The sequence below is a fragment of the Saccopteryx leptura genome, chromosome 6 (genome assembly GCF_036850995.1).
Source record: "Saccopteryx leptura isolate mSacLep1 chromosome 6, mSacLep1_pri_phased_curated, whole genome shotgun sequence".
Classification (NCBI taxonomy): domain Eukaryota; kingdom Metazoa; phylum Chordata; class Mammalia; order Chiroptera; family Emballonuridae; genus Saccopteryx; species Saccopteryx leptura.
In genome coordinates this window covers 31,272,259-31,296,640 of record NC_089508.1, presented here as the reverse complement: position 1 = coordinate 31,296,640, position 24,382 = coordinate 31,272,259, and the positions used below count along the sequence as shown (strand labels likewise).

General features: G+C 51.9%; 2 protein-coding genes across 8 annotated transcripts in view; one reads left to right on the top strand and one right to left on the bottom strand.

The window, feature by feature from the left end:
• Window positions 1-7,796, top strand: part of SMOC1 (SPARC related modular calcium binding 1) — a 159,363-nt gene extending 151,567 nt beyond the window's left edge. For 2 of the 3 annotated variants that reach the window (XM_066342015.1, XM_066342013.1), the window contains exon 12: window positions 5,975-7,796. In XM_066342015.1, the coding sequence (XP_066198112.1) occupies window positions 5,975-5,991 (17 nt within the window). In that variant the 3' untranslated portion in view covers window positions 5,992-7,796. The remainder of the gene's footprint in view (window positions 1-5,974) is intronic. The other variant, XM_066342014.1, reaches the window with a different exon arrangement.
• A 5,027-nt stretch (window positions 7,797-12,823) lies between these two features.
• Window positions 12,824-24,382, bottom strand: part of SLC8A3 (solute carrier family 8 member A3) — a 178,999-nt gene continuing 167,440 nt past the window's right edge. For 3 of the 5 annotated variants that reach the window (XM_066388379.1, XM_066388381.1, XM_066388380.1), the window contains 5 exons: window positions 24,149-24,166; window positions 20,126-20,250; window positions 19,527-19,626; window positions 17,620-17,895; window positions 12,824-14,869 (listed from right to left, as the gene is read on the bottom strand). In XM_066388379.1, coding sequence (XP_066244476.1) covers window positions 14,493-14,869; window positions 17,620-17,895; window positions 19,527-19,626; window positions 20,126-20,250; window positions 24,149-24,166 — 896 coding nt within the window. In that variant the 3' untranslated portion in view covers window positions 12,824-14,492. The remainder of the gene's footprint in view (window positions 14,870-17,619; window positions 17,896-19,526; window positions 19,627-20,125; window positions 20,251-24,148; window positions 24,167-24,382) is intronic. The other 2 variants (XM_066388382.1, XM_066388383.1) reach the window with 2 other exon arrangements.

The window sequence follows — 24,382 nt, the reverse complement described above, 5'->3', positions numbered from 1 at the left end:
AGGACAGGGCGGTGCAGACCCATACACGTAATAGCTGAGCACGATTCCCGGTCACGGTGGTGTGTGTCTGTGTGTGTGTTTGTGCACAGGCACGTGTGTGGTGGGTGTGGGGGGAAGAAGGAGTGGGGATTGCTCCACAGTCACTGAGATCCAGGCGAAGAATGACTCTGCCGTCTTTATCCGGTGGCTCCCACGGTCACTGTGGGGGTCACCTGTGTCCCCAGTCAGCCTGGAGTGATGCCGGGTTATGAGCCAGCTTGGCAGTGACACACAGCTCCTCTCGTGTCTCACGGGCGGAGCTCAGGGGCTGGACCAGGCCCAGCAGCACCGGGCGCTGGGAGCCCAGGAAGAGGAGGAGCCGGTGGATTCTGGCCAACACCTGCTTGTCTCTGTCACAGGAAACAAGGACGGAGTATTGTAGGGACATACGTTGGGGCACCTAGGTCAGCGTGGGGATAGGCGGCCTCGGAAAACTTGAAGGAACTGATGTCTAAACCAGGAGTCAGCAAAGCCTGGCCAGGAGCCCAGCCTTGTCCATGGCCAGTTTTTGTGTGGTCTGTGAGCATGAATGGTTTTTGTATTTTTTAGGGATGTAATTTTTTAAAAAGATGAAGAAACGACGGAGATAATACATGGCCCGCAAAGCCTAAGATATTTGCTCTTGTGCCCCGTACAGGGCAGGTGCCCCCCCGTCCCCCAGCCTAAGGCAGTGCCTGAGGATGAGTGGTGGTTGGTGGGGCAGACAGGTCAGGGAGGGCGTGGAGGGTGGGACACAGGCTGACAGGAGCCGGGAGGGTGAGTGTGACGGGAGTGTGTGTGTGAGAAGGGCAGGAAGGTGGCAGAGAGGTCAGGGAGGGCGTGGACGGTGGGAACGCGGAGGAGCGGACACAGGCTGACAGGAGCCGGGAGGGTGAGTGTGACGGGAGTGTGTGTGTGAGAAGGGCAGGAAGGTGGCAGGCAGCAGGGTGGGTTTCAACTTGATAAACCCAGTGGGAGCTGTTGAAGGGGCTCAGTCTGAGAGCTGTAGCTCAGCTTAGTTTTTCTAGCTGCGGTCTGGGAAACAGGATGGGGACAAGCACGGCACAGGACCCAACAGGAGATGGTGGCGCTGTGCAGGCAGGGGGCGGCGCAGGCCCACCTTACAGAAGACTGAGGATGAGGAGGAGTGGGTGGGTGGGTTGAGAGAGGCGGGACTTGGTGCTGGAGTGGAGGCGGGGCTGAAGGCTGGTTTGGACAGCTGGATGGCGGGTCCGTTCACTGAGATGGGCAGCGTGAAAGGGAGAATGGAGTGGGCCCAGGGGGTGGGGAAGACCGTGTGTGGCTAAGACAGGGATGTTGGAGGCCCCCGGAGGATGAGTGCATCTGTGGGACAGGAGAAAGGTCTGGGCTGAAGGTACTGATCTGTGTGATGTTGACTTCTTTCAGTGGTAGTCAGCCTGGTCCCTACCGCCCACTAGTGGGCGTTCCAACTTTCATGGTGGGCAGTAGCAGAGCAACCAAAGTATACATAAAAAGATAGATTTAACTATAGTAAGTTGTTTTATAAAGATTTATTCTGCCAAACTTAGCAAAAATCCAACATAAAGTACTTGGTAAGTAATTGTTATTATATGCTTTAACTTGCTGTAACTCTGCTTTATAAATTTTATAAAGTAAAGTTACTTCCCTACTTTATAAATCACCATTACTGTGGAACCGGTGGGCGGTTAGAAAATTTTACTACTAGCAGAGATACAAAAGTGGATGGTAGGTATAAAAAGGTTGACTACCCCTGACTTATTTGAAATAAGCTTTGGGAAGCTGAGGTTGCCCAGAAGGAGACATGAGAGCTTTTCCTTGCTCTAACCTTGGACGGTGTAAGCCGGGGGGGGGGGGGGGGGTAGACAGCATGGGCAGTTACCCCAAGGTACCCAGTCTCAGGGCCTGCCCGCTCCATCTCTGGTTTTTGGCCCTAGTTCTGGGGTGAGTGACATCACTTGGAGCACTCCTATTTGATGAGGATGCCACTTTGTGTCCCCACAGTACTCGAAGTCCCTGAGACACAGTGCCACGCCCAGGTTCAAAGCCTGGCTCTGCCACAGACTAGATCTTTCACCATGCACAAGCTCCTCAGCCCTTCTGGGCTTCAGTGTCCGCATCTCTAAAATGGGAATAGCCACGGCATCTGCCTCATAGGGCTGTCTTGCCAGTTCAGTGGAACAGTGAGTGAGAGCATTTGCCATAATGCCTGAGACGCTGGAACAACTCAGTAGAATTTCAGCATTACTTTTCTTCTCCATGATTATTGTCTCTGTCAACAACGCTTTTCACACCGTACTGCATTTCACTTCCATTTCCCCTGAAGCCATGGACTGTGCCTTTTCCATTCCTAACCCCAGCACACACAGTGCATGGCACCTGGTCGCGACCCGTTAGAACCTGGTCAGGTGAGCGAATGAATGGGTGAGGGGGTTGCCCCTGGTGGCAGCGTCCTGCTTCAGCGCACTTGGAGTCTGTGCTCACTGCACAGAGCACAGGCAGAAGCCAGTGTTGGGAAGAGACCACCCAGTGTCAGTGTAGACCCCAGGCCCTCCCAGGAGCTCTTCTGAGCTGAGCAGGGGTGGAATCGCAGAGGTCTGTAGCAGCTCTGTCCTCAGTCCCCTGCCCGTGCTGGTAGTTCTGGTCCACACAGCACTAGGGGAGGCAGAGTGTGGTGACCTCAGGTCCATGGAGCTCAGGGAGACTTCCTACCTTCCTCCCAAGCCTTGCCAGGCACCTGGTGTCTGCCAGTCCTGGCTGATGCACAGGACCTGAGGGAAGCCTCCAGCTCTGCCTCCTACCAGCTCTGTGATCTCTGGCAGGTTACTGAAACTCTCTGAGCCTTAGTTTCCTCGTGTGCGAAATGGAGATACTATCTATTGCATAGATTTGTTGTGGAGATTTAACAAGACGGAGCATGTGAAGAACTTAGTCCAGTAACTGATTCGTGGTGAAATGTATACAAACAAATTAGTACTAATACAGGAACGCGGCCATGGCTGAAGCAGCCTCCCTCAGCCCTGCTCTGGGGAGCTGCTTGGATGGATGGTTGTCGGGAATGGAGCCCATGCCTTGGTCATCTGGTGTTGTGTAGTGCCCTCTGGTGGGCTGAGAGGGGCTTGCATGACGGATGGGGCGATGGAGGGACTGGGAGGAGGATGCAGTGTTGTGGGTGAATGTGGCTTTGGGTCTGTGGGACTGAATTTTTTGGAAATGACTCCTGAACACAGGTAATTTTAGCAACCATACTCCTCACTGGGAGCAGAATTCTCTGTGAAATAAAAAAGCCAGACATGCGGCCCTGGCCAGTTGGCTCAGAGGTAGAGCGTCGGCCTGGCGTGCGGGGCATCCGGGTTCGATTCTCGGCCAGGGCACATAGGAGAAGCGCCCATTTGCTTCTCCACACCCCCCCTCCTTCCTCTCTGTCTCTCTCTTCCCCTCCCGCAGCCAAGGCTCCATTGGAGCAAAGATGGCCCGGGCGCTGGGGATGGCTCCTTGGCCTCTGCCCCAGGCGCTAGAGTGGCTCTGGTCGCAGCAGAGTGACGCCCCGGAGGGGCAGAGCATCGCCCCCTGGTGGGCAGAGCATCGCCCCTGGTGGGCGTGCCGGGTGGATCCCGGTCGGGCGCATGTGGGAGTCTGTCTGACTGTCTCTCCCCATTTCCAGCTTCAGAAAAAAAAAAAAAAAAAAAGCCAGACATTCTGAGAGCTGGACCTTTTTCTTAACTGGTCCTTCCAGTTTATAATGCACCTTTATCAGAATTATTGTCACCGTCCTGGGAGACAGGCAGGGTGGAGACTAGTTACTCCATCTTTGGAAAATGGCAGCTTTCCCCTTGACTTGCCCCCGAGGAAGCCGCCCTCCGGGGTTCCGACCTGCTTCCCCACTGCCCTGCTGGGTGGTTAACGCTGAGTTCTGGGCGCAGGCAGCCAGGGCCGAGGCCCCTTCACCGCATGGAAGCGAGGCCGTCTCCAAGCCTCAGTTTCATCATCCTCACACAGGGATGGTTTGACCCTTTCACAACTACACGATTGTTGTGAGGAGTGCGTGCCATGACTTAGGTGCAGGGACTGGCGCAGGGAGCCATGCCAGGGAGAGCCGGTGACTGCTGGCACGCGTGTCCTGCCCCGGCCCCGCTGGCTGGGCAGGGCTGTGGGAAGCCCTCCGCCCGCACTGGGGAAGCAGCTGCTGGCTGGGGCTTGTGGCGGGTGGCTCTGCCTCTTCCCACCTGCCTGTCTTTCCAAGTTTGTTTCCTCATCTGTAAAGTTGGACACACCCCTGTCCACCCCGTGCCCCCTCCCTGCGTTCTCCCCCCTCCTCAGGTCTTCAGGAAGGTCAGCACAACTGGAGGTGCAGGGAGCTGTGGCTTCCACAGCACCTCCTACTCCTCGAAGCCCCTTTTCCACCTGCGTGAATTCAGTTGACCCTCAAGGCAATCCCGGGAGAGAGGCAGAGCAGAAGCAGCGTGCCTGTGGTCCTAATTCCCATCCTACAGACCGACCTACAGGGTGACGGGCGGCACAGAGTCACATGACTCCAGGGTCACAAGGAGCTGGCCCAGCTGTGGCGTGCCTGCTTCCCAGCTCCCCTCTCCCCCTTTAGCAGACTCGGGCCCTCAGAAGCCTCCCTCTGGGGCAGAACGGGTAGTGACAGAGCACACCTTGGACCCTGTTGGTTAACCAGCGATACACTCGGGCAGAACAGGGCCACTGACACGCACAGAACAGGAAGCAGGATTACGCAACCTCTGGCTCTTTCTCGAGTCCACTCGGGAGTCAGAGGGGACAGGAACACAGGTGCCGAAGAAGCTCTATCAGTTGTCTAGGTCAAGGCCACTTGAGCGTCATGTGCTCCTGTTGTTGCAGGTGGCAGTCTTGGCATCTTCCCTCAGGGACAAGGGCCGGCACACACCCATTCAGTAGGTGCAGCGGTGGGATTCAGCCGGTTCGCACTGATTCGGGAGAACTGACACCTAATTTTTTGTAGAGTTCGGCAAACCGGTTTGTTAAAATGGCACTAGGAATCAGGGTTCTTTCTCCCTAAGGTGGGCGCCTGGGCAGCCTCCCAATGTGGAAATCACAGATTCACATCCCTTACTCTTTTTTTTTTTTTAACATACATCTGCGTAACAGCATATACTAAGTGCCCACAAAAATGTCCATTCTGTTCATAGGTGAAAAAAATTGCAAGTGAGGACGCCAATCAAGAGCAAATGGAAATATCTTAAATAACAGTTTTATTGTTTTTTGTCAGGTATTATTTAATATTTTTTCATTTAGTATTTTAAAACTCATAATCTAGTTTTGTGTACCACATTTATTGTTCTTATTTAAGTACTAAGTGCATGAAATAATAAACTACCTTTCAGTATATCGTTTTTTTATGCTTAAAACGGTCATTAGGGAAGAGAACCGGTTGTTAAGTTATTCGAATCCCACCACTGAGTCAGTGGGCTTGTTTCCGGGGTCTGCTCTGTGGCCCCTCACACAGCTTTGCTGCTGCAGCGGGACTGGAAGGATTGGCCAAGTAACCTAGCCTCCCATTACATTTTTTTTTTTTTTTGCTGAGGATGCAAGAAATAGATTGGTTAGTGCTGTGAGGATCCCACCATCCCCCCTGCACACAAGCACCTGCCACCTCTGCCAGCCCAGCCTGGAAGGCCAGCAGCCGGCCGGGGGAAGTGTGCTATGTGCAGAGTGCACACCCGGTGTGCTCAGTAGGCAAAGCCTAGTTCGCTGGAATGCTGGACTTGTTCCAGCTGCTGCTGTGACGCCCCCTGGTGGCAAAGGGTGGGCTGGCAGCACATGGGCTTCTCTGCAGATCCAGGCTGCCTGTGTCCTGCTCAGCCGTGTATCTAGCAGCAGGTAGAAAAGGCTGTGCTTTTGGGGAAACTGACCAATGCAGTTGGATTTCTCACAAACCCAGCTCTAACTTCTTGTTTATACCTCCCCTTCACAGCAGGACGCCTCGTCTAAGGAGCAGAACACCAGAGGCCGGACGGAGAGACCAGGGAGGCAGGACGGATTATCAGACACCCAACCTTCAGCGTTGCCGCGGCCCAGCCCCATCCCATGTAACATGAGTGGTGCCCACCGTGTTTGCACTTTTAATAACTCGTATTTGTGTGTTTTCTTTTCGGTTTCATTTGTAAACACCGATATCTAATACCACAGTTGGGAAAGGAAAGGGGAGAAAGACTGTTTATTCTCTCTCTTATTGTAAGTTTTTGGATCTGCTACTGACAACTTTTAGGGGTTTTGGGGGGAGGGGGTGTTGTGGGAGTGAGAGGAAAGAGATTTATATACTGTATATAAATATATATGTAAATTGTATAGTTCTTTTGTACAGGCGTTGGCATTGCTGTTTGTTTACTCTTCCGTCCCCCTGCTCTGGGTGGTGGGAGCTCTGGACACACAGCCCAGCTTTCTAGAACCCAGGACTCACTCCCCACCCCCTGCCTTCAGTTTGGAAACTGACCCCTGTGTGCATGTGGGTGGGAGCCCTGCGCGTACACGCCCTTGCACGGCGGCTCCCTCAGCCCTTTCTGGTGGGAGGAGGGGGTCGCCCTCAGCCACAGCTGTCAAGGTTGGCAAGCCCCCCGGCAGCCGGCCTTCTCAAGGGGGCTGGGCTGGGGGAGAGATGGGAGTTTCCCTGGAGGGAGGGAAATACCAGCTCACACACCAGTTCTTCCTGTTATCCAGACCCCCGGGTGGCCCCGGCTCCACAGGGAGACCAGTGTCCCAGTGACCCACTGCGCAGATATGCTCAGAGGGTTTGCATCAGGTCAGTGGAAACATTTCCACCCACATTTAGCACCTACTCTGTGTAAAACATGAGAGGGGAGGTAAAGAGGAAAAACGCACACAGTGGACCTTTTATTTAGACGTCTCATGTTTAAGCAGCGGAAGGAAGAGGACAGAAAGTCACTGGTGAGTGCAGTGCCCACAGCTGGGCCTTCTGAGACCTAGCCCTCCCAAGGCCTCAGTGGTCAGCACGGGCCTGAGGGAGGAGTTGGGGTCGTCACCTTGTTGGTAACTGAATGGTTTTATTTTGTAACCCAGTACTGGGGTTTTTGCTGTTTCTTCAAACGCTTCTCGGGGCCTCCAGGCTTGAGGCCAATTCCAGAGCAAGCCTGAGCGTGGGCAGGACAGTAACCCTGGGGGTGGGAGCGCAGGCCCAGGCTGTTCCCCGGGGACGTGCAGCCTCCGCTGCGCAGGTGAGCACGCCCAGCCAGACAGCCAGCAGGAGTGACAGCGCCTCTTCCCATGAGCAGCCGTGGCAGCAGCGAGCCAGGGCGGGTACCCGGGGCTGGTGCCCCTAACGGCCTGCTCTCGGGAATCTGGCCCCATCTCACATTCCATCCCAGTACTCCCCCAAGTGCCCCCGCTTGCAGACCCTGTGCCCTCCTGGTCTGGGACGCTTTGGCACCATAAGCTGGCCCTCTCAAGCCCTGGCTGGGGGCGGGGCGGGCCCCTCAGGGAGGAGCATGGCCTTTTGGGGACATGATCTGAAGGTTCTGGCTGTCCTGGTGAAAGTCCTAAACTTTGTCTCCGGGGTGACTGCGAGCCCCACCCCAACACGGGGAGGTGGACGGGGAGCCCCAGCCCCCTTCCCTGGCCCAGAAGAAACGTGTCAACACAGAGGAGGCACCTCCCTTAGAATCAGGCTCCCTCCAGGCCTCCCTCTCTGTGTGTGTAGGCTGTTGTGTGGTTTTCCTTTGTGAGGGGGAGGGACACTATTTGTAGCTTGTTTTATGAAAAATAAAAGTGGGTAAACCTTGGTGGCTGTTGCCTCTTTCTTTAGGTGGCTTCCTCTGATGGACAAGTTTCATTTCCTAAAAGGTTCGGTTGTTTTCCCTGGCTGGGGGGCCCTCCGCTCTGCTTCTTTGAAGCCCTGGAGGCTGGAGGGAACCCAGCTGCGGCCACCAGGTGGCATCGCGCTCGGGAGTGAGGACAGGGACTGATGCCCTTGCCCACCGTGTTTGTGATTCTCCCTCCTACTCCCGCCTGGGCAGCAGCCCACCGCCCAAACCACCGCTGGGCTGTAGGGAATGTTACTGGGGGGGCCCCTTCCACGGCTTCTGGCTGGTGGGTGTGGGCACACTGGCCACAGTCCAGATTGCAAGACCCCAGGCTGGGACAGCTGTGGACAGGGAACATCCCCACCGGGGTTCACGCCAGGTGTGTCCGGTTTTGTAGGGGACCATCTTCGGGTTGAGGCAGCTGGTCTGGTGCTCAGAGCTGGGGGACGCCAGGTGAGGTGGCAGTGAAGACAAGGCCCTGGGTTCCCTCCTGGCAGCGTCTCCTTTACCCCTCTCTACACACAGCTGCCCCAGGAAGTGGCCTCTCCACCGCTGTGACAGTCCCTCCACCTTCCTGGTGCCACACTCTGCACCCTTGTAATTTGCTCCTGAACAGGTGATAGCTCCCCTTGAAAAATCCTCTTCTAATCCTTCAATCAGCTAAGCTTTCTTGGGAAAGGGTTTAAACCTTTGTGGCCACACAGGTCCCTCCTCCTCCAGTGCTGACACTGTGCTGTGTCACAGTCCCTGTCACACTTAATACTCACACTGCCCAGGGAGACAGGCTCCCCACTCGCATGTGTGGATTCAGACTCGGGGTTTAGTGCCTTGCTGGGTGCGTCCAGCTGGGAAAAGCAGAGCCAGGAATCACCCTGATTTTCTGAGCCCAGGCCTAGGGCTCCACCCACTCACCAGGTGCCTTCCTTGAGGGGCTGGAGTGGCGCCTTCCTCTCCGGTCCAGCTCGGACCCCAGATGCTTGCATTCAGTGCTTTTTCTTCTCTGAGCAGGTTGGTCAGTAAAGGCCGCTAATTGGCAGAGGACGAATAAGCTTTAGAGACAGGGGAAGAGAACAAAGGGTGGCATTTGCCCACGTAGGGTCTCCTTGGGAGACTTGGGGTTGACCTAGCCTCCAGCAGAGAGATCCAGCCTGGTGTGGGGAGGGGGTGGTCAGCTCTCACTTGACTGTAGGCCTGTTTAGCTTTCCACTGCTTGCTCAAAAAAAAGGAAGGAGAGGGAGAGGAAGGGAGGGAGAGTGGGAAGGAGGGAAAGAAAGAAAGAAAAAAGAAAGGAAGAAAGAGAAAAAGAAAAAAGGAGTAAAGAAAAGAAAAAGAAGGAAAAAGGAAAGAGAAGAAAGAAAAAGAAAAGGGAGGAAGGGAAGGAAGGAAGGAAAGAAAGAAAAGAAAGAAAGAAAGAAAAGAAAGAAAAAGAAAGAAAGAAAAAAGGAAAAAGAAAAAGGCCCCTGGCCAGTTTGCTCAGTGGTAGAGCGTAGGCCCAGTGTGTGGAAGTCCCAGGTTTGGTTCCTGGCCAGGGCACACAGGAGAAGCAACCATCTGCTTCTCCACCTTTCTCCCTCTTCTTTCTATCTCTAACTCTCTCTCTCTCTCTTTCCCTCCTGCAGCCAAGGCTCCATTGGAGCAAAGTTGGCCCCGGGTGCTGAGGATGGCTCCATGGCCTCTGCCTCAGGTGCTAGAATAGCTCCGGCCACAATGGAACAACGCCCCAGATGGGCAGAGCATCGCCCCCTGGTGGGCTTGCTGGGTGGATCCCGGTTGGGCACATGCGGGAGTCTGTCTGCCTGCCCCCCCCCCCTTCTTACTTTGGAAAAGTACCAAAAAAATAAAAATAAAAGGAAAGAAAAAAAATAAAAAAAAAATGGTTTCTTCACAGGAGGACCTACAGTTAAGAAAGTGTGAAATATCTATTTTGTTTCTTTGTTCACCAAGAGTCTTTGAGCCCAACCAGGAGGTGGCGCAGTGGATAGAGTGAGGGTGGTCTGGGACACTGCAGACCACAATTTAAAACCCCCGAGGTCACTAGCTCAGCTGGAGCCCCCTGGTCAAGGCATGTTTGAGAAAGCAATTAATGAACAACTAAAGTTGATGCTTCTTATCTCCTCATCTCTCCCTTCTTGTCTGTTCCTATGTGTCCCACTCTCTTGCTTTAAAAACAATAAATAATGGTAAATTGCACCTTGGTTCTTAATCGCTGCAGCAGCTTCTCAGATTAGTGCTGGCTTGCCCACTGTGCGGCAGGTGCCCGAATGCTGGTTCTCAAATGGAACACATTTTGGGTCCTAGGAGGGGCCTTCCCACTGCACAGGGCTTTCCCGGGGGAAGTCCAGCTCAGGAATGACCTGTCCCACACTTTCCCATACCAACATACCCCATACCCACTTCATTCTAAGGATCCTGCCTTTGATTGTGTACCTGTGACGCGGCTCCTGCCTGGCTCCTTGGCGGGGTATCCATTCACCTATGGGAGACTCACACGTCCTTGCTACACCTGACGGCGGGGTGCCCGCTGATCCCCACTGCCTCTTGTCCTGGCTCTGTGCCTCTCCCTGGTCCCTTCTCCCTCACTTTGCTAAGTACAGGAGTCGGATCAGCAAGTCTGGCTTTGCAGATGTCCAGTTGGGAAAGGAAATGCCAGGCCTGTGGCCAGCCTACATCCTAGGAGCAATTCTCTGAGAGCCTCCTTCTACTTTCAGCTCCAAGAAGGAGAGGAAGCAGATTCTTGCCTCTCTTTCCTCTCTCTTCCCCACATTAAAAAAAAAAAAAAAAAAAGGTTGGAATCAGGACAAGGCTGGGCGGTGGCAAGTTGTAGAGCTCCTTCAGGTATCCTGCTATCTTTGGGGAAGGTATCAGGGCCCAACTGTTGTTCTTTAGGATATGGGATACTTAGCATCTCTTTTTTATTACTAGTTTGGGGCCCTAATTCTAGGAAGGTAGAAAAGGTACCCCCTCAAAACCCTGTTACAGGGGGTTTAGTGATAGATGCAGGGGACGTTGGTCCCAGAGAGAACCCCTCAGTAGCTCCAACCCCAGGCCCAAGGACTCCCAGGCTCACACCACCTCAGAATTGACTCAAAAAGGGGAACATAGGAATACAAACAGATCTCATGATTTTGTGTAAACCATCTAATCGGCTAACGTGCATTTTTCATTTTTCAATTTAACGGCTGGCAAAAAACAGAACGAGCCTTGTAGTCAAACCCTCCCCACCTGCTCTTCTTTCTGTGCTGTGTCCTGTCGGGCTCTGCACCCCAGCCCCACCAGCCACGACCCCGTTCACCCCATCCCTGCTTCATCCTGTCCCTCCCTCATGACTCTGTGCTCTTCCTGTCCGTCTGTCCTTCAGCACCACGCCCCCTGGCCAAAGCGAATCACTCCTTGTTCTCCCTGCAGTGTCCCCCTGAAACGCCGTGCTCTCTGGGAAACCCTTCCCACTCCAGGCCGCGCCGTGTCTCTTCCCGGCGGGTCCCACGGCGCCGTCAGTGCCATGCACAGCACTCAGGACACAGGTCTGGAACTTTGATCTGCACCTCGGTGGCTCACACGCCTCGCCGGCTCCTCCCCATCACTTAGCTTCTGGAGAGGACACTGGGACACACAGTGTGCTCGCCACCCTCCTTACCTGAGTTGTTCAGGCCAGGAGGGGACACCGGGCAGACAGCAGCCAGTCCCCGGCACCCTGACCACCGCAACACAGCTGTCTACAGAAGATTCTGCTTTTCCGGAATGACCTTTTGGGGATGGGGAACTGGTCACATTCTCGTCAGAGAATTTGCATGCAGACGGAAAACATGGGACATCCCAGTGAGCTGTGGAGAAGTGGACTGTGAGGTCAGGGTGCCGCGTCAGGGCTGGCAGCCGTGCTGGGCCACGCGCAAGACGAGCAAAGCGGGGGAAGCAGCTTGGGGGGGGTGTAAAGAGGCTGGGCCTGTAGGGAGGAGGAGCAAGGACGGGAGACAGAGACGATGCGCTTCGGGGGGAGGTGCAGCGTGGGTTTGCTTCCTAAGGGCTTTCAGGCCCCCCTGGCTGGCAGGGCCTCCTGAGCCCCCAACCCTGCCAGGCCTTCACAGTACTGCCTCCCTCCACTTCTTTTTTTTTTCCCCCTTTGTATTTTTCTGAAGTTAGAAGCAGGGAGGCAGTCACAGACTCCCGTATGCATCCGACTGGGATCCACCCAGCATGCCCTCCAGGGGGCGATGCTCTGTCCATCTGGGGCATAGCTCCGCTGCAACTGGAGCCATTCTAGCGTCTGCGGAGGAGGCCATGGAGTCATCCTTCAGCGCCCTGGGCCAACTTTACTCCAATGGAGCCGTGGCTGTGGGAAGGAAAGAGAGAGACAGAAAGAAGAGGGGGAGGGATAGAGAAGCAGATGGTTGCTTCTTCTGTGTGCCCTGGCTGGGAATCGAACCCAGGACTTCCATATGCCAGGCTGACGCCCTACCACTGAGCCAACCGGCCAGGGCTCCTTCCACTTCCTGAACTAGTGTAATGAGTTTCAGTTTCCTGTAACCAAAAGAGCCTTGGTGAAAATGAGTGTTGCCTTCCTCCTCTGGCCTGAGTTTCTTGAGGCCGGGTTCTGCAGCATCAGATGGCGCTCAGTGCATGGAAATACTTTTGCTGAGTGTATGATGAGCAACCAAATGAAGGACTCTGCCTACTGGTAATAAGTCCCGAGCACTGTCCGTCCAGCTGGGACCCGCCCCACCACGCCTGCCTAACACACAAAGCTCTCTCCCCTCAGTCACCACCACTCTACTGCCATGTCCTCCAGCACCGGGGTCCACACTCTGACAAGTGGAATGCCTCTGAAGTCGTTTTTACTTTAAAAATACTGGGTCTGGCATGCTGGAGACGTCCAAATACAAACAGGAGATACAGAGAGGAGATGACACCTTCACCTCACCCACATCTGCTCCCGAGGGAGCCCACAGTGGACCCCGCCCCTCTCCCGAAGAAACACAAGGAGAAACAAGCTGTATTTAGAGAGATATAAGTATAGCTTTTATTTTTTTTTAAACCAACTCAACATTTCCACTGGCAGCTGTCAACATAGCTTATGACATGAGCACTGTTTTTTTTTTGTTGTTATTTTTTTCTTAAAAAATGTGTTTAAAATTAAACAGGTGTTTTTTTTTATTTCTTTTTTCCCCTTAAAAAATGTATTTATGTCAATGCAGAAAGCCTGAAGATCGTGGGCAGTTTTGTGGCAATCTTTCCCATCTGTGTGGTGTGTGTGTGTGTGTGTGTGTGTGTGTGTGTGTGTGTGTGTTTTAAAGCCAGGTCGTTTCAAAGTGTTGGGAGCAGGTGTGGAGGGCGTGGCAGCCTTTCTTTCTATAAAGCCAGGATCCATGGGATTATGGCAACTGGGGCGAGAAACGGCCCCCAGGCTGGAATAAGAGCTCCTGGAGGTTTAAGACGCAGGAATGTGGGGCAGACAGAGGTTCCGGTTCCTATCCTGTGAAAACGCTTTCACACTGGACCTCGGGGCCCAGGAGAGGTGAAAGGAGCCTCCAGTTTTCTTATAAACCTCTTAAGTTTTTGCATTACTGAAGATATACTCAGACCTCTCAGTATGGTGCGTCAGACAGTGGGGGCCGGGGAGAGGCTGCCTTTCTCAGAAGCACTGACATTTTACATATATTTCCCCTTCAAGGTCTCACTAGTGGGACATCCCTTCTCTCCGGCCTCAGATACAAAGCCACAGATAGTCCAGAAGGCAAATCCCTGTTGTCTCCCAGCTGTCCTCTCTCGTCACACACCATTCCTACTTTTGTTCCGCACCTCCCGTTTGCTGGGTCTTCCCGAAGAGTAATCAACATACAGACATTGACACCACGAGACAGGATTTGAAAGGCGTGGGCAGGGAAGACAACAATGACTTCTTCTTTTGAACCTGATTTTGACAGGCAGACAGAGCTCCCCCAGCTCCGCACCACTCACCCTTCGGTGCCCTGTGTGGGTGCACAAACTTGCTCCATCCACATCACAGTCCACTTAGGACGTGGGGGACAGGACCTCGATGGGGCCAAGACCCATCTGCCACTCCGCGAGAGTGGGGGAGGCTGTGTCTGAAAACTCCCGCCTCCCACATGGGCTCAGACCTTGAGTTCCTTCCCAGCACCTTTGTCGCTAATGTCAGAAAGAATGGACAGAATGAACAAACGCTGAACAAAACCTGACAGGAAAACGAAAGCAACCAAGGTAGTGATTACAGTAAAAAGAGAACCCCACACCGGCCACACGGCTCCCCTTATCTTCACGCCGCCGCCCAGGGAGAGAGCAGCGGTGCGCTGAGCTGGAGGACAGGAAGAAGCCTGCCCCTCAGGGACGTGGGAGCACAGGAGTGATCGGAGGTGAAGTCAAGGATGGTGGAAGGATCTGACCTTCGCCCTGGGCCAGGGACGTGGGCGGAGGCGGACCTGTGGCTGTTGTTGGTTTGTACTGAATTAAATACTCGCGAGGTGGGTGCTTCCTCCGTCCGGTCGGGTCGGACTGATTAAGACTCCGCCCTTTCAGATCGCCACCAGGGCTCGGTCGGCGAAGTTCCTGGGCTCGGGCCCGAGGCTGCTCCTCCAGGACCGCTCATCCTGGACAGGTCCCGAACGGGGTGGTGCCTTCTCTCCAAGGTCCTCGGCCTGCCCTCCTGGGGGCCTGGTCCGTGGCTCAGAACCCCCTGATGTAGCAGTAGGCCTCCAGCGTCGCAAAGAGTATGTAGAGGAGCCACAGGCTCACGAAGAGCCACGTCGTGGCAAGCTTGCAGCCGCGCGGCCCGCCGAGCTCCCCGCCCAGGTGGGGCCGCCGGCGGTACAGGAGCACGCTGACGCAGACGAACGCCAAGATGGTGAAGAGGGTGACGGAGAAGGCCAGCGTGCCCGCGGACACGCGGAACTCCTGTCCCTGCGTGGCCCAGTAGATGGCGGCCACGGACCAGGCCAGGCCGATGCCCAGGAAGACGTTGACGGCGTTGCTGCCCGTGACGTTGCCAATGGAGGCGTCTGCGTACACGTCCTGGGTGGCGGCTGCTTTGCTGGCAAACATATCTGGAAAGGGGCAGAGACAAACAGGAGCTGGAGGGAGGCTGAGGTGAGGAGGGCCTCCCTTTGAGCGTATCAGAAAGGCAGCAGAGGCTGGCAGACCGAACCCGGGGCAGACAGGCAGCCCTGCGATGAACAGGGTACCTGTCCCTGGACTAGTCACGTCACTTCTCTGAGTCCCCGTTCCTCATCTGCTGGAGTCTGAAAGATTCCTAAGGACCTCTCTGGTCCTGATATTTACCAAGTGGGGTTACTGTCCCTTTTGACTATTTTTCTCAGTAAGGGAAGTCTGCTATCGCTTAATACCTCCCCCAGGAGGCTTGACCTCCTGGGAAGCTGCGCAGGGTAGATGCCTGATTGTAACTGTCACATGGGTCATCTTACTCATGTGACACAGATAGTGTACTGCTCAATGCACGTGGCCGCACCACTGTGCTAGGTGCTGCTGGGTTCACGGGGACAGAGAACACACTGGGGAACCATGGTGAGGATGTGCAGGGTGGGCTGCGGACCCCAGGAGGAGCGGGCTCTGCCTTTGCAGTTGGCATGGGAACACAGGGTCCTGCAGGCTGCTTGACCTGAGGTGGGGTCACAGATCACAGGCCCTGGGGGGGCTGTCAGGGCCATGTAGCCACTCTTCTGTTTTACAGGTAAGGAAAAGAAGCGTCATGGAATCTACTCAAGATCAAGTGGGAATAGAGTGAGAGCTGAGATCCTAAAACTCTCACATAGGACTCTTTGCACACCATCACCCCACATCCAAAGTTCCAGCCAAAGCCATGAAATTAGCTGAGTGGACCACAGCGTAACCTTCCTCAAGCCCTGAAGACTGCCAGCTGTTCCCTGGGCCACGTGCGGGAAGCTGGGTGTGCCCAGACCCTCTCCCCGCTGTCCTGGCTTGCCTGCTTGTCACCAGTTTTCTCAGATCTCCCGGAGAAAACTTCTTGCCTTTCCTTGCCTATGACCTTGTTTTGGTTTGTTTGGGTTTTGTTTTGTTTTGTTTTTTTTGCCTCTGATTGCCTGCAATTTCTTCCCACATCTGCTCCTTTCTATCAGATGGTTCTGATCCCCCAAGACCTGGGGAACAGAGATCACAAGGCATCCTCCACAAAGCCTTCCCTGGATCATCCATCTAGGTTTCTGCTACCCACTGCCTTTCTGTCATAGCCAAACCTCTTTCATTACCAATGTATAAATGATCCCATTGGTCTGCGCTGTGGTTTTGGACAGAGGTTCTGCTAGAGTGTGATGTAAATTCAGCTACTCTCCAGAAAGATTTGTCTTGGTCCAAGGAGGGTTTCCCTGGGTCTAGCCAGCAGTCCTACCTGATGAGATTCAGCCTAACCCTCTCGTAGGAGGATGCTCTCTCTTCCGGTAGCAATTGGGAAGCCAGCAGGAGTTCAGGGTTCAACTAGGCAAGCTGAGTTCACGTAGCCCCGGTCCCCCTGCTAACTGCCACTCGACACTCCGGCCTGGCTCACACATACCCTCTCTTGGGAGCCATCCCCGAGCCGGCCTCGCCCAGGCCCCGTTTTATACTTGCACAGCACCTGTACTTTTTATTCACAGAACTGATCGAGATGATTTTAATTATAGTAGGTGAGTGTATTCTCTGTCACTAGATTATAAACTCCACGTGGAAGGGAAAAGCCTCCCACGATGGCCCCAGCAACTAGCACAAAACTCTGTCGGGCTCAGTAAATGTTTGTCTGACAAACATTATTATTATTATTCATAATAAATGCACACCTATTCCTGTTCATCTTTCGGTATTTGTAAGAAAAAAAGAATATGTAATACATCATATGAAAGACAAGACATCGCTAAGCTTCCTTCGCCTGTCCTACTGGAAGACGCTTTGTACTCACATGTGTCCTAAGCAGAGGAGGCCAAGAACACATGTGGGCGTTTCTATTGACATCTTCAAGCAGGCTAATCTTTAGCCTTTTGGGGACTGCCAGAGGGAAATGAAAGGAGACTATATTCTTTAAATACATTGTTCATGACCTATTCATAAATAATGTGGGTCCTGGCCGGTTGGCTCAGTGGTAGAGTGTTGGCCTGGTGTGTGGATGTCCTGGGTTCGATTCCCCAATATTGTACACAGAAAAGCGCCCATCTGCTTTTCCACCCCTCCCCGTCTCACTTCTCTCTCTTTCTCTCTCTTTTCTTCCCCTCCTGCAGCCATAGCTCGACTGGAGTGAGTTGGCTCCAGCTGCTGAGAATGGCTCCATGGCCTCCGCCTCAGGTGCTAAAAAATGCCTCCAGGTGCAATGGAGCGAGGGCCCCACTGGGCTTCCAGATAGATCCCCGTCAGAGCATCTGCAGGAGTCTATCTCCGTCTCCCCCCCCTCACTAAAATAAATAAATAAATAAACAAACAAATAAATAAAAAAATAAAGTGGAGGTTGAAAAATGGGACCACTTACTCGAGCAGGTGACTTAACCTCTGTGGGCTTCCATTTCCTCACCTGCCAGGAGAAGTAATAACTGTCTCTAGTAGAGAGGGGTTTGGTGAACATTACAGGGACAAAACATGCAAGTTGCTTCGTGCCTGACACATCACAGTGCTCAAGAAGTGTTAGTGATCACTGGTGATGTTATCATTACTCTCTCTGATTGAGCTGTGCACCTTAGGGACAGAGGGTCCGTTAGGCTCAGATCTGAGACGGTAAGGAGGGTAATGCAGCAAAGGGTAGGCGTCACATAAACCCAGTGACGTCCTCTTTGCAAACCCAAGCATCCCTCACTCTCACCTGGCACAGATGTGCCAAACGCCACGAAAACAACAGCCGTTACTGAGTCCTTGAGGCCAATGGTGCAGCCGAAGTGAGAGGCCAGGTCCCCGATGACGGCTGTGAGCATGCCGATGATGAGGATGGAGACAACGAAGCAGGCCCAGCCATTGCAGTACCCCGTGGGGGGCACGCAGGCAAACAGCACCTTCCAGAAGACCGTCAGGAAGTGCATGACGTAGTCAAAGCAGGACGGCAGCCTCTCCTCGCCTGACTCATCCTCATCCTCATCCCCTGCTGGAGGCAAGATGAACAGGCCCGGGAAAGGCAGTGAGGTCAGATCCCCATTCTCGAGAGAGAAAGTCACATCTAACCCACGTCAGGAGTGCCATCAGCTGGGGGAGGCTCAGCTCTCTCCTGGGCAGCTGGTGCGGGCCAGGGGGTGGGCACCAGAGAACAGCTGAGACATGGGAAACGGGCAGGGTGCCCCACTGGTCAGTTTGAATGCAGGGCACAGTGGGACAGTGGGGGAGAGAGGACAGGGTTGGATAAGCGAGAGGAGACTAAGAGCCAGCATGGGAGACCAGGAGAGGGCCAGGCAGGCGGGGAGCGGTGGGTGAGCGGGCCGCCCTGGTTGCCTGCGTGAGGAAGCAAAACCAGCGGTGCGCCCACCCTTCACTGGATGCCAGGGGGCTCCTCTCTACTTTCCCGACAGGACTGCTGCAATAACCTCGTGGTTCTAGCCATTATCTGTTCCCAGAGGGATGGCTGCCATTCCAGATCATGCGGGTGTACCAGAGAGCCAGGCCATCCTCCAAGTACTGCAGGGGACAGAGCAGGGCTGGGCTCCACTTGCCCTTGCCAGGAAACGTGGGTAGGCTTGCCCACTCAGCAGCCCAGGAGAGGACGTGTTGGCACCTCATCAAGGGCAACCTCTGTCATGTTTTGACACAACCCGTGGAGGCCGGGTTTCGACAGAGCAGGAGTCAGGACACTTGCGTTCCTGCTACTTGGCCATGAAGAGAGTCTGTCGCCTGGGGTAAGTCACCTCTCGTTCTGGACCTCAGTTCCCTCATTTGAAAAGGGAGGGGGTCAGATCATGTGGCCTACATTCCATTTGTCGTCTCTTTAGGGGCAGAGTAGGGTCATCAGAGGGGGAGCCGGGAGTGTCAGCAGCAGGCGACGTGAAAAGTGGGGCAGCGGCAGCCCTCTCCTCCTGGCTGTGCTTTGCAGTGGCTCTGGGGCCTCGGGCAATGACACTGTGAGTTGCTATGACAACAGCAAAAGGAGCCAAGGCAGTACCAGGAGGCCTCAGTGGTGCTGAGAGACTTGGCATCCCATTCCAACAGGTCCGTGGGCCTTTGGGACACTGGCCGTGCTGGGTCCCCACTGAGGGGACCTGTTGGTCTACGCGGAAGCGGAGGTTTGCGATCGTCCAGGATGGAGACCTGTCAGAGAGCTGGTGCAACGATTTCATAAACTCCAGACCCCGCATCTCTAAATTAAAATTGTCCTCCATTTTACAGAAACGAGGACCAAATTAACGAGAGGAAGGAATAATGGAAACCAGAATTTACTGAGTTCGTGTTTGCCACCAGGCTCCGGACCTTTCTACTTACTTTTCTGAGAAAGGTAGCAATAGTTCCCTCTTGGGATAAGGACACTGAGGCCCATGTAGGGTAACCTGCCCCATTTCAGACAGCAGAACCAGGACTTGAAACCAGAGATGGCCATGCTCTTTCAGTTACCCGTGCTTCTTTTCCAAAGTGACCCAGGGAAACAGACAAACATCTAGGACTAGCGCCGAGAAGACTGGACACAGAGGCCTTCCCAGAAACTGGCGGACGGGTGATGTGGCTGTTTTATTCCTTCTCTGGTGTTGCCTGCTTCTCCCAGCTAGGCCAGTGCCCACCCTGAGACCCTCTTACCTGCACTGACAGTGATGGCCTCCAGGAACTGGTCCCTCCAGGAATGGGTCCCCACAACCAAGGCCAGATTTGTCTTCTTGATCAGTTTGTCCACTGTGCTCTGTCAGGGAGATAAACACTTGGAGCCATGAGGTTAGAATGCTCAGAAGCACTGAGCAGTCTGGTGTTTGTAGGGAGTGGCAGATGCCCTGCATCCCAGCGTGCTCCACATGCATTCTGCAAGTTATGCCTGAAACCATCTTGATGAAGATCTTCTGGGGCAATCCCTCTATTTCCCTTTGCTTTGGTCGTGACTGCTGACATGGGGTATTTAGAGTAATTCAACAGAGAGTAACGGTAAGGATATTAATAAAGGAGTATGGAACTTCAGAATCTTTGTTTTAAAATACAGGGAAACCACGGCAACAACACATCTATGGGCTCTACAGCCCATTTATTCCATGCGCTATGTCATGTCTCCTCACAATATTCCTCAGATACAAAATGGCCAGTGTTACAACTTCACATGTTCAGTGGCACAACTGGAACAACGCTCTGGGTCATCCACCTCCCACCCCATCACTCTATATTATGCGATCACATCTCACTTATGGCCTGACCTTGAACTCATAGGACTCTTCAATGATGACCTCTAGTTTGGGGTGTTCACCCAATACTGGCTTTCCCATTTCTGCTATCCTCTTGGCTTCCTCTTCCTCCACAGTCAGCTTCCTGTCTGTCACCTCTGCAACAAAACAAAATCAGACTAGCTTTAGCACCTTATTCCTTCCCTAAAAGTCTAAAGCTCCAGAGTGTTAGGCCTGGGCAGCAGACATAAAGCAAATAGCTCTTGGGAGTAGGGATACTGTGTACTTTGTGGTGTCTCTTTCTCTAAAGCATTGAACGCATGACCATCAGACCATAAAAGGTTTCCTTGTAGGCCTGTTATATAAGTTCCCTATCTTTCCATTCTGTACCTCAGTGGGCAGCCTGACCCAAAGACCTTCTGAGAAATAAAACCAACTGAAGTCCTAAAGTTGTTTGGTGAGATATTAGAGAAATGGGAACATATCTTTTGACCTTTAACTGTTTTGAACTGTTGTGTCTGACTGTTCTGCTACTTCACATAAGACTTCTTGGAGGTAGAGGCACATTTAATCCAAGGGTAATGTCCACTGGTTCATATTAACATCTACTGCAACACTCCGGCACTATTCCCTTTATAAAGGAGAAAGGGAGGGTGTTTCCAGGAATATTTACATTTCATACAAGTGAATATTATCCTTATGATGAGAAACTTGGAAGATTTCCCCCAAAACTTCATGATTTTCCAATAAAAGTTCCCCAGAATTTCTACAGGAAGCAGGCACGTTTCTTCTGGAACACAGATATTTGTTCAAAAGCACAACAAAAGCCAGATCTTCCTTTATTCTCTTGGGCATTCCTCTGACCTCCAACACCTTGCCTCATTCACCAGAGGCCCCTTCTCATGTCCAACGGTTGGACATTTTTCCACTTCAGCTGGAGAGGCCATTTTAAGACCACTTCACCATGAAGACATGTTTTCTGGATTAGAGTGAAACAGAGATTGAATCTTTTTATTCCTCTTTGATTAGAAAATTGCTTTCGGCAGCCTGTTTCTTTCAGAGGTTGTTTAAACACTTTCCCATCCAAGTCCACATTCTTGCATGCAATTAATTCTTTTATTCAGCTCCTTAATTGCTTTCATTCCGCACAGTGAATATCCAAGGGAAATCGTCTGGTCTTTGGATAATCTCAAGGACAAAATGGGTCAGAGGCCAAGAAGGTCTTCGTTTCTCTTAGAAATTGGTGAAACACAGGGAGGGGTGAGACGTGAGCTCTTGAGGTTGCAAGGATAGGAATTCACTGAATGGACTGTAAGCCAAGGGCGTAAGTTACCAAGCAGAGAGACTATTTTCTGAAAGGACTTTCTTAGTTGGCCTGAATGAAGATGGTAAGAGAGCACAGAGGATTCCTGAGCTGGCTGTTTCACTCAGTGCTTCTGGCACCAAACACAGACAGACGGCATTTCCGAAAGGCTTGGGAGCTGTCCGTGGTACTGCCCTAATGTTAGCGTTGGTGATGGCTTTCAGAAACAATTATATTTTCCAAGGTTCTATGTTCTTCTGTATATTTATAAGTCAGCTGACACCCCCTAGCAGCCTGACATTTTTTAATTCTTTAATTTTGAGTCCCTTATTAGTTAATCCTGAAGGTAAATGTAGGTGCGTCCAGGGTTCTGGCTATGAAGTCGGTGATCCTAGAAACCAGACTGCAAACCACTCTGAAAGAAAGCCTTTGGGAAAAGACATAGATCCTTTAAAAGGATGAGGACTCTCTTCTTCTCCCACGGGTTCTGGCATCACATAGCAATGGTTATCCTGGCAGAGACAGGGTCATCCCCCCATTCCCTCCACGCTGCCCTCTACCTATGCCACAAGCACTTCGGACCAACACAATGAGCTCTCCAGTGACATATAAATGTACCTGTCTAACCTCTTGTCTAGCAATTAATCTAGTACTATATCCATCTGGCAAGATATTCATCAACCTACTGACCTGTCTAACCCTGTGGTGATAGTCAGTTTTCCATCTAGCTTTTCTGAAGAGATGTCTTTGACAAATAACCAATCCTCTCTCTTTGGCTCTCCCTCAGCCCCAGAGAGGCACTCCATATATATCTGCTAATTGATTCCATTTAAATTAACTCTGATTTAGTGTCTTGGTTTGGTAGTAATTCCTCCCTTTTTCTATTTTTGTAATAATCATCCCTTAAGTTCAAATTAACTTCTTGAAAGAACAATAAGTCTCAAACCTAAATGACCATAGTGATTCTGATCACTTGTTTACATGACTCTCCAGAATTTCAAGTAAAGAGAATAAAATGCAGGTGATGTTGATATTTAGATTGACTAAATAAATTCTCAAATCTAGAAAAAGGAGGAGATAAAAGACAGGCAGAGAGGGAGCAAGAGAATAGGATGAAAAACTAAGCACATATAGGAAGAATCAAGAGCTTGCCAGGCCAGACAGGAATAAAATTGCCATGAATGCTCCACAGACATCCTCAGGAAGAAGGGGGACAATGCAACCAGTGCCCTCCAGGTCCCTGAACTTGGGGCTGCTGCTCAGAATGAACTATTTATTCTGCATCTTTCACCACCAGGCATTGTTAATCATGTTTGCCTGTCCTTCCAGGAAAATTCAAGCAAAGGATTAAAATTTCCAATAAATTTAAGTCTAACCAAAGGCTCCTAAATTAAAGATTTAGATAGGAAGATTTAGGAAGTAACACCTTCTTTTCCATTTTGAGCTCCTATTGGCATTTGTGCAAATATGTTAAAAGTATAAAGAGACTTCAATGAAATCCCAGCCTTTGTTGTGTATGGCGTGAGAGTTGGAGGCCAAAGTTAGAACCAAAAAGCCCAACCACCTTCTCAGACAAGAAGATAAGTGAAGTGGAGAAGGAAGACCCAGCGCTAGACATCAAAGCCCTGGGAGACTCGTGGAAAACATGGGGTTGGAGGTAGTTCTTATCCTGTTGGTATAAAGAGGAAGCAAGAGGCCAAGGAAGCTGGAGTAATTTCCTTCCTTCAGAAAGGGAAGATGTAGGTGTTTACCAACATTATTTTTTGTTTAAGGCTCCAAGGAGACAAATGCCCTTACTATGTACACTTCCCCTTTCTCAAACCCAAGGTGTAGTCAATATGTGGCTTTGAACACCAATACATTCTATAAGATGCTCTGGCTCTTAAATGACTTGAATTTCTTATATGTTCAAAGCACTTCTAAAAAGTAAAACATTCTTTCAAAATATATCGAGACATCTTGCATAGCTCACTCTGCCCGCACCACGGGCTCCAGTATTGCTGGGTGTGATGGACATGTGTTCCTATCTGCTCAGTTACTATGGGATTCCACTGATTCAAGCACACTCTCAAAGTAGGTGTATGTCTTACAACAGGTTCTGGGTTCTGCATGAGAATCTCTCTCAAATTTCTTTCCAGCCAGATGATTACCCCATCTCCCATTATATCTTAATTCTTATTTGTTGTTCATGGCTCATGTGACTTCAGTATCAGTGACAAACAAATCAATGTTGTAGCAATGGAAACCTCAGCTGTGTAAGACGGAAGATCTCTAGGATCAGTAAAACTCCAGATTCTTTAAAAATTGCTTCTGTGTTCTCACAGCAGCTTCTGATTAATTTGCCCTGGATCACCCAAGATCAAAGTCTTTTCTTTCAAATCCCATCATGATCCTCCTAGGAGATTCAGCTCTGACTCTCCTCCCTTCTTGCCTCACTACATGAGATGCCAGATAAGTTAAGACTCAGGAGAAATCTATGACCCACTATCTCTTTGGTAAGTTTCAATTCCCTTCCTGGTCCCAGAGAGGACCAGTCTGTGCCTTTACCCACAAACACTGATAGAAATGGTGCACAGGGAATTGTCTGTTTCCTTACGATTGCTTCAAGTGAGGACATAAATCTCCTAGTCTTTGGGAGAACTTGTCAGTTAACTTGAGCTTACAGTCCCTACTAAATAAATCAAAGGACACGGGTCTTAAACTAGATAACAGCACTGGCAGGAAGTAGAAAAGCCTGGCGAGGCACCTCTTACCTGGAGACAACAGGAGCGCTGTTTGCAAATGGATACCAGACAAGGGGAAGAAAGAAAAGGAAAGAGCATTAAGGTCCCATCTCCAAAGTGTCCCCAGGCTTTGTGGTTGCAGCAGCATAGGAAGCAGTGAGCTTAGTAGGTGAGAGCTCTGCAGCCACATGCGGAAGGCAGCGTTTGGAGCATGCGCAGCAGCAGCAGCAGCAGCAGCCAGAGGTGTGAGCCCCTGGAGAGACT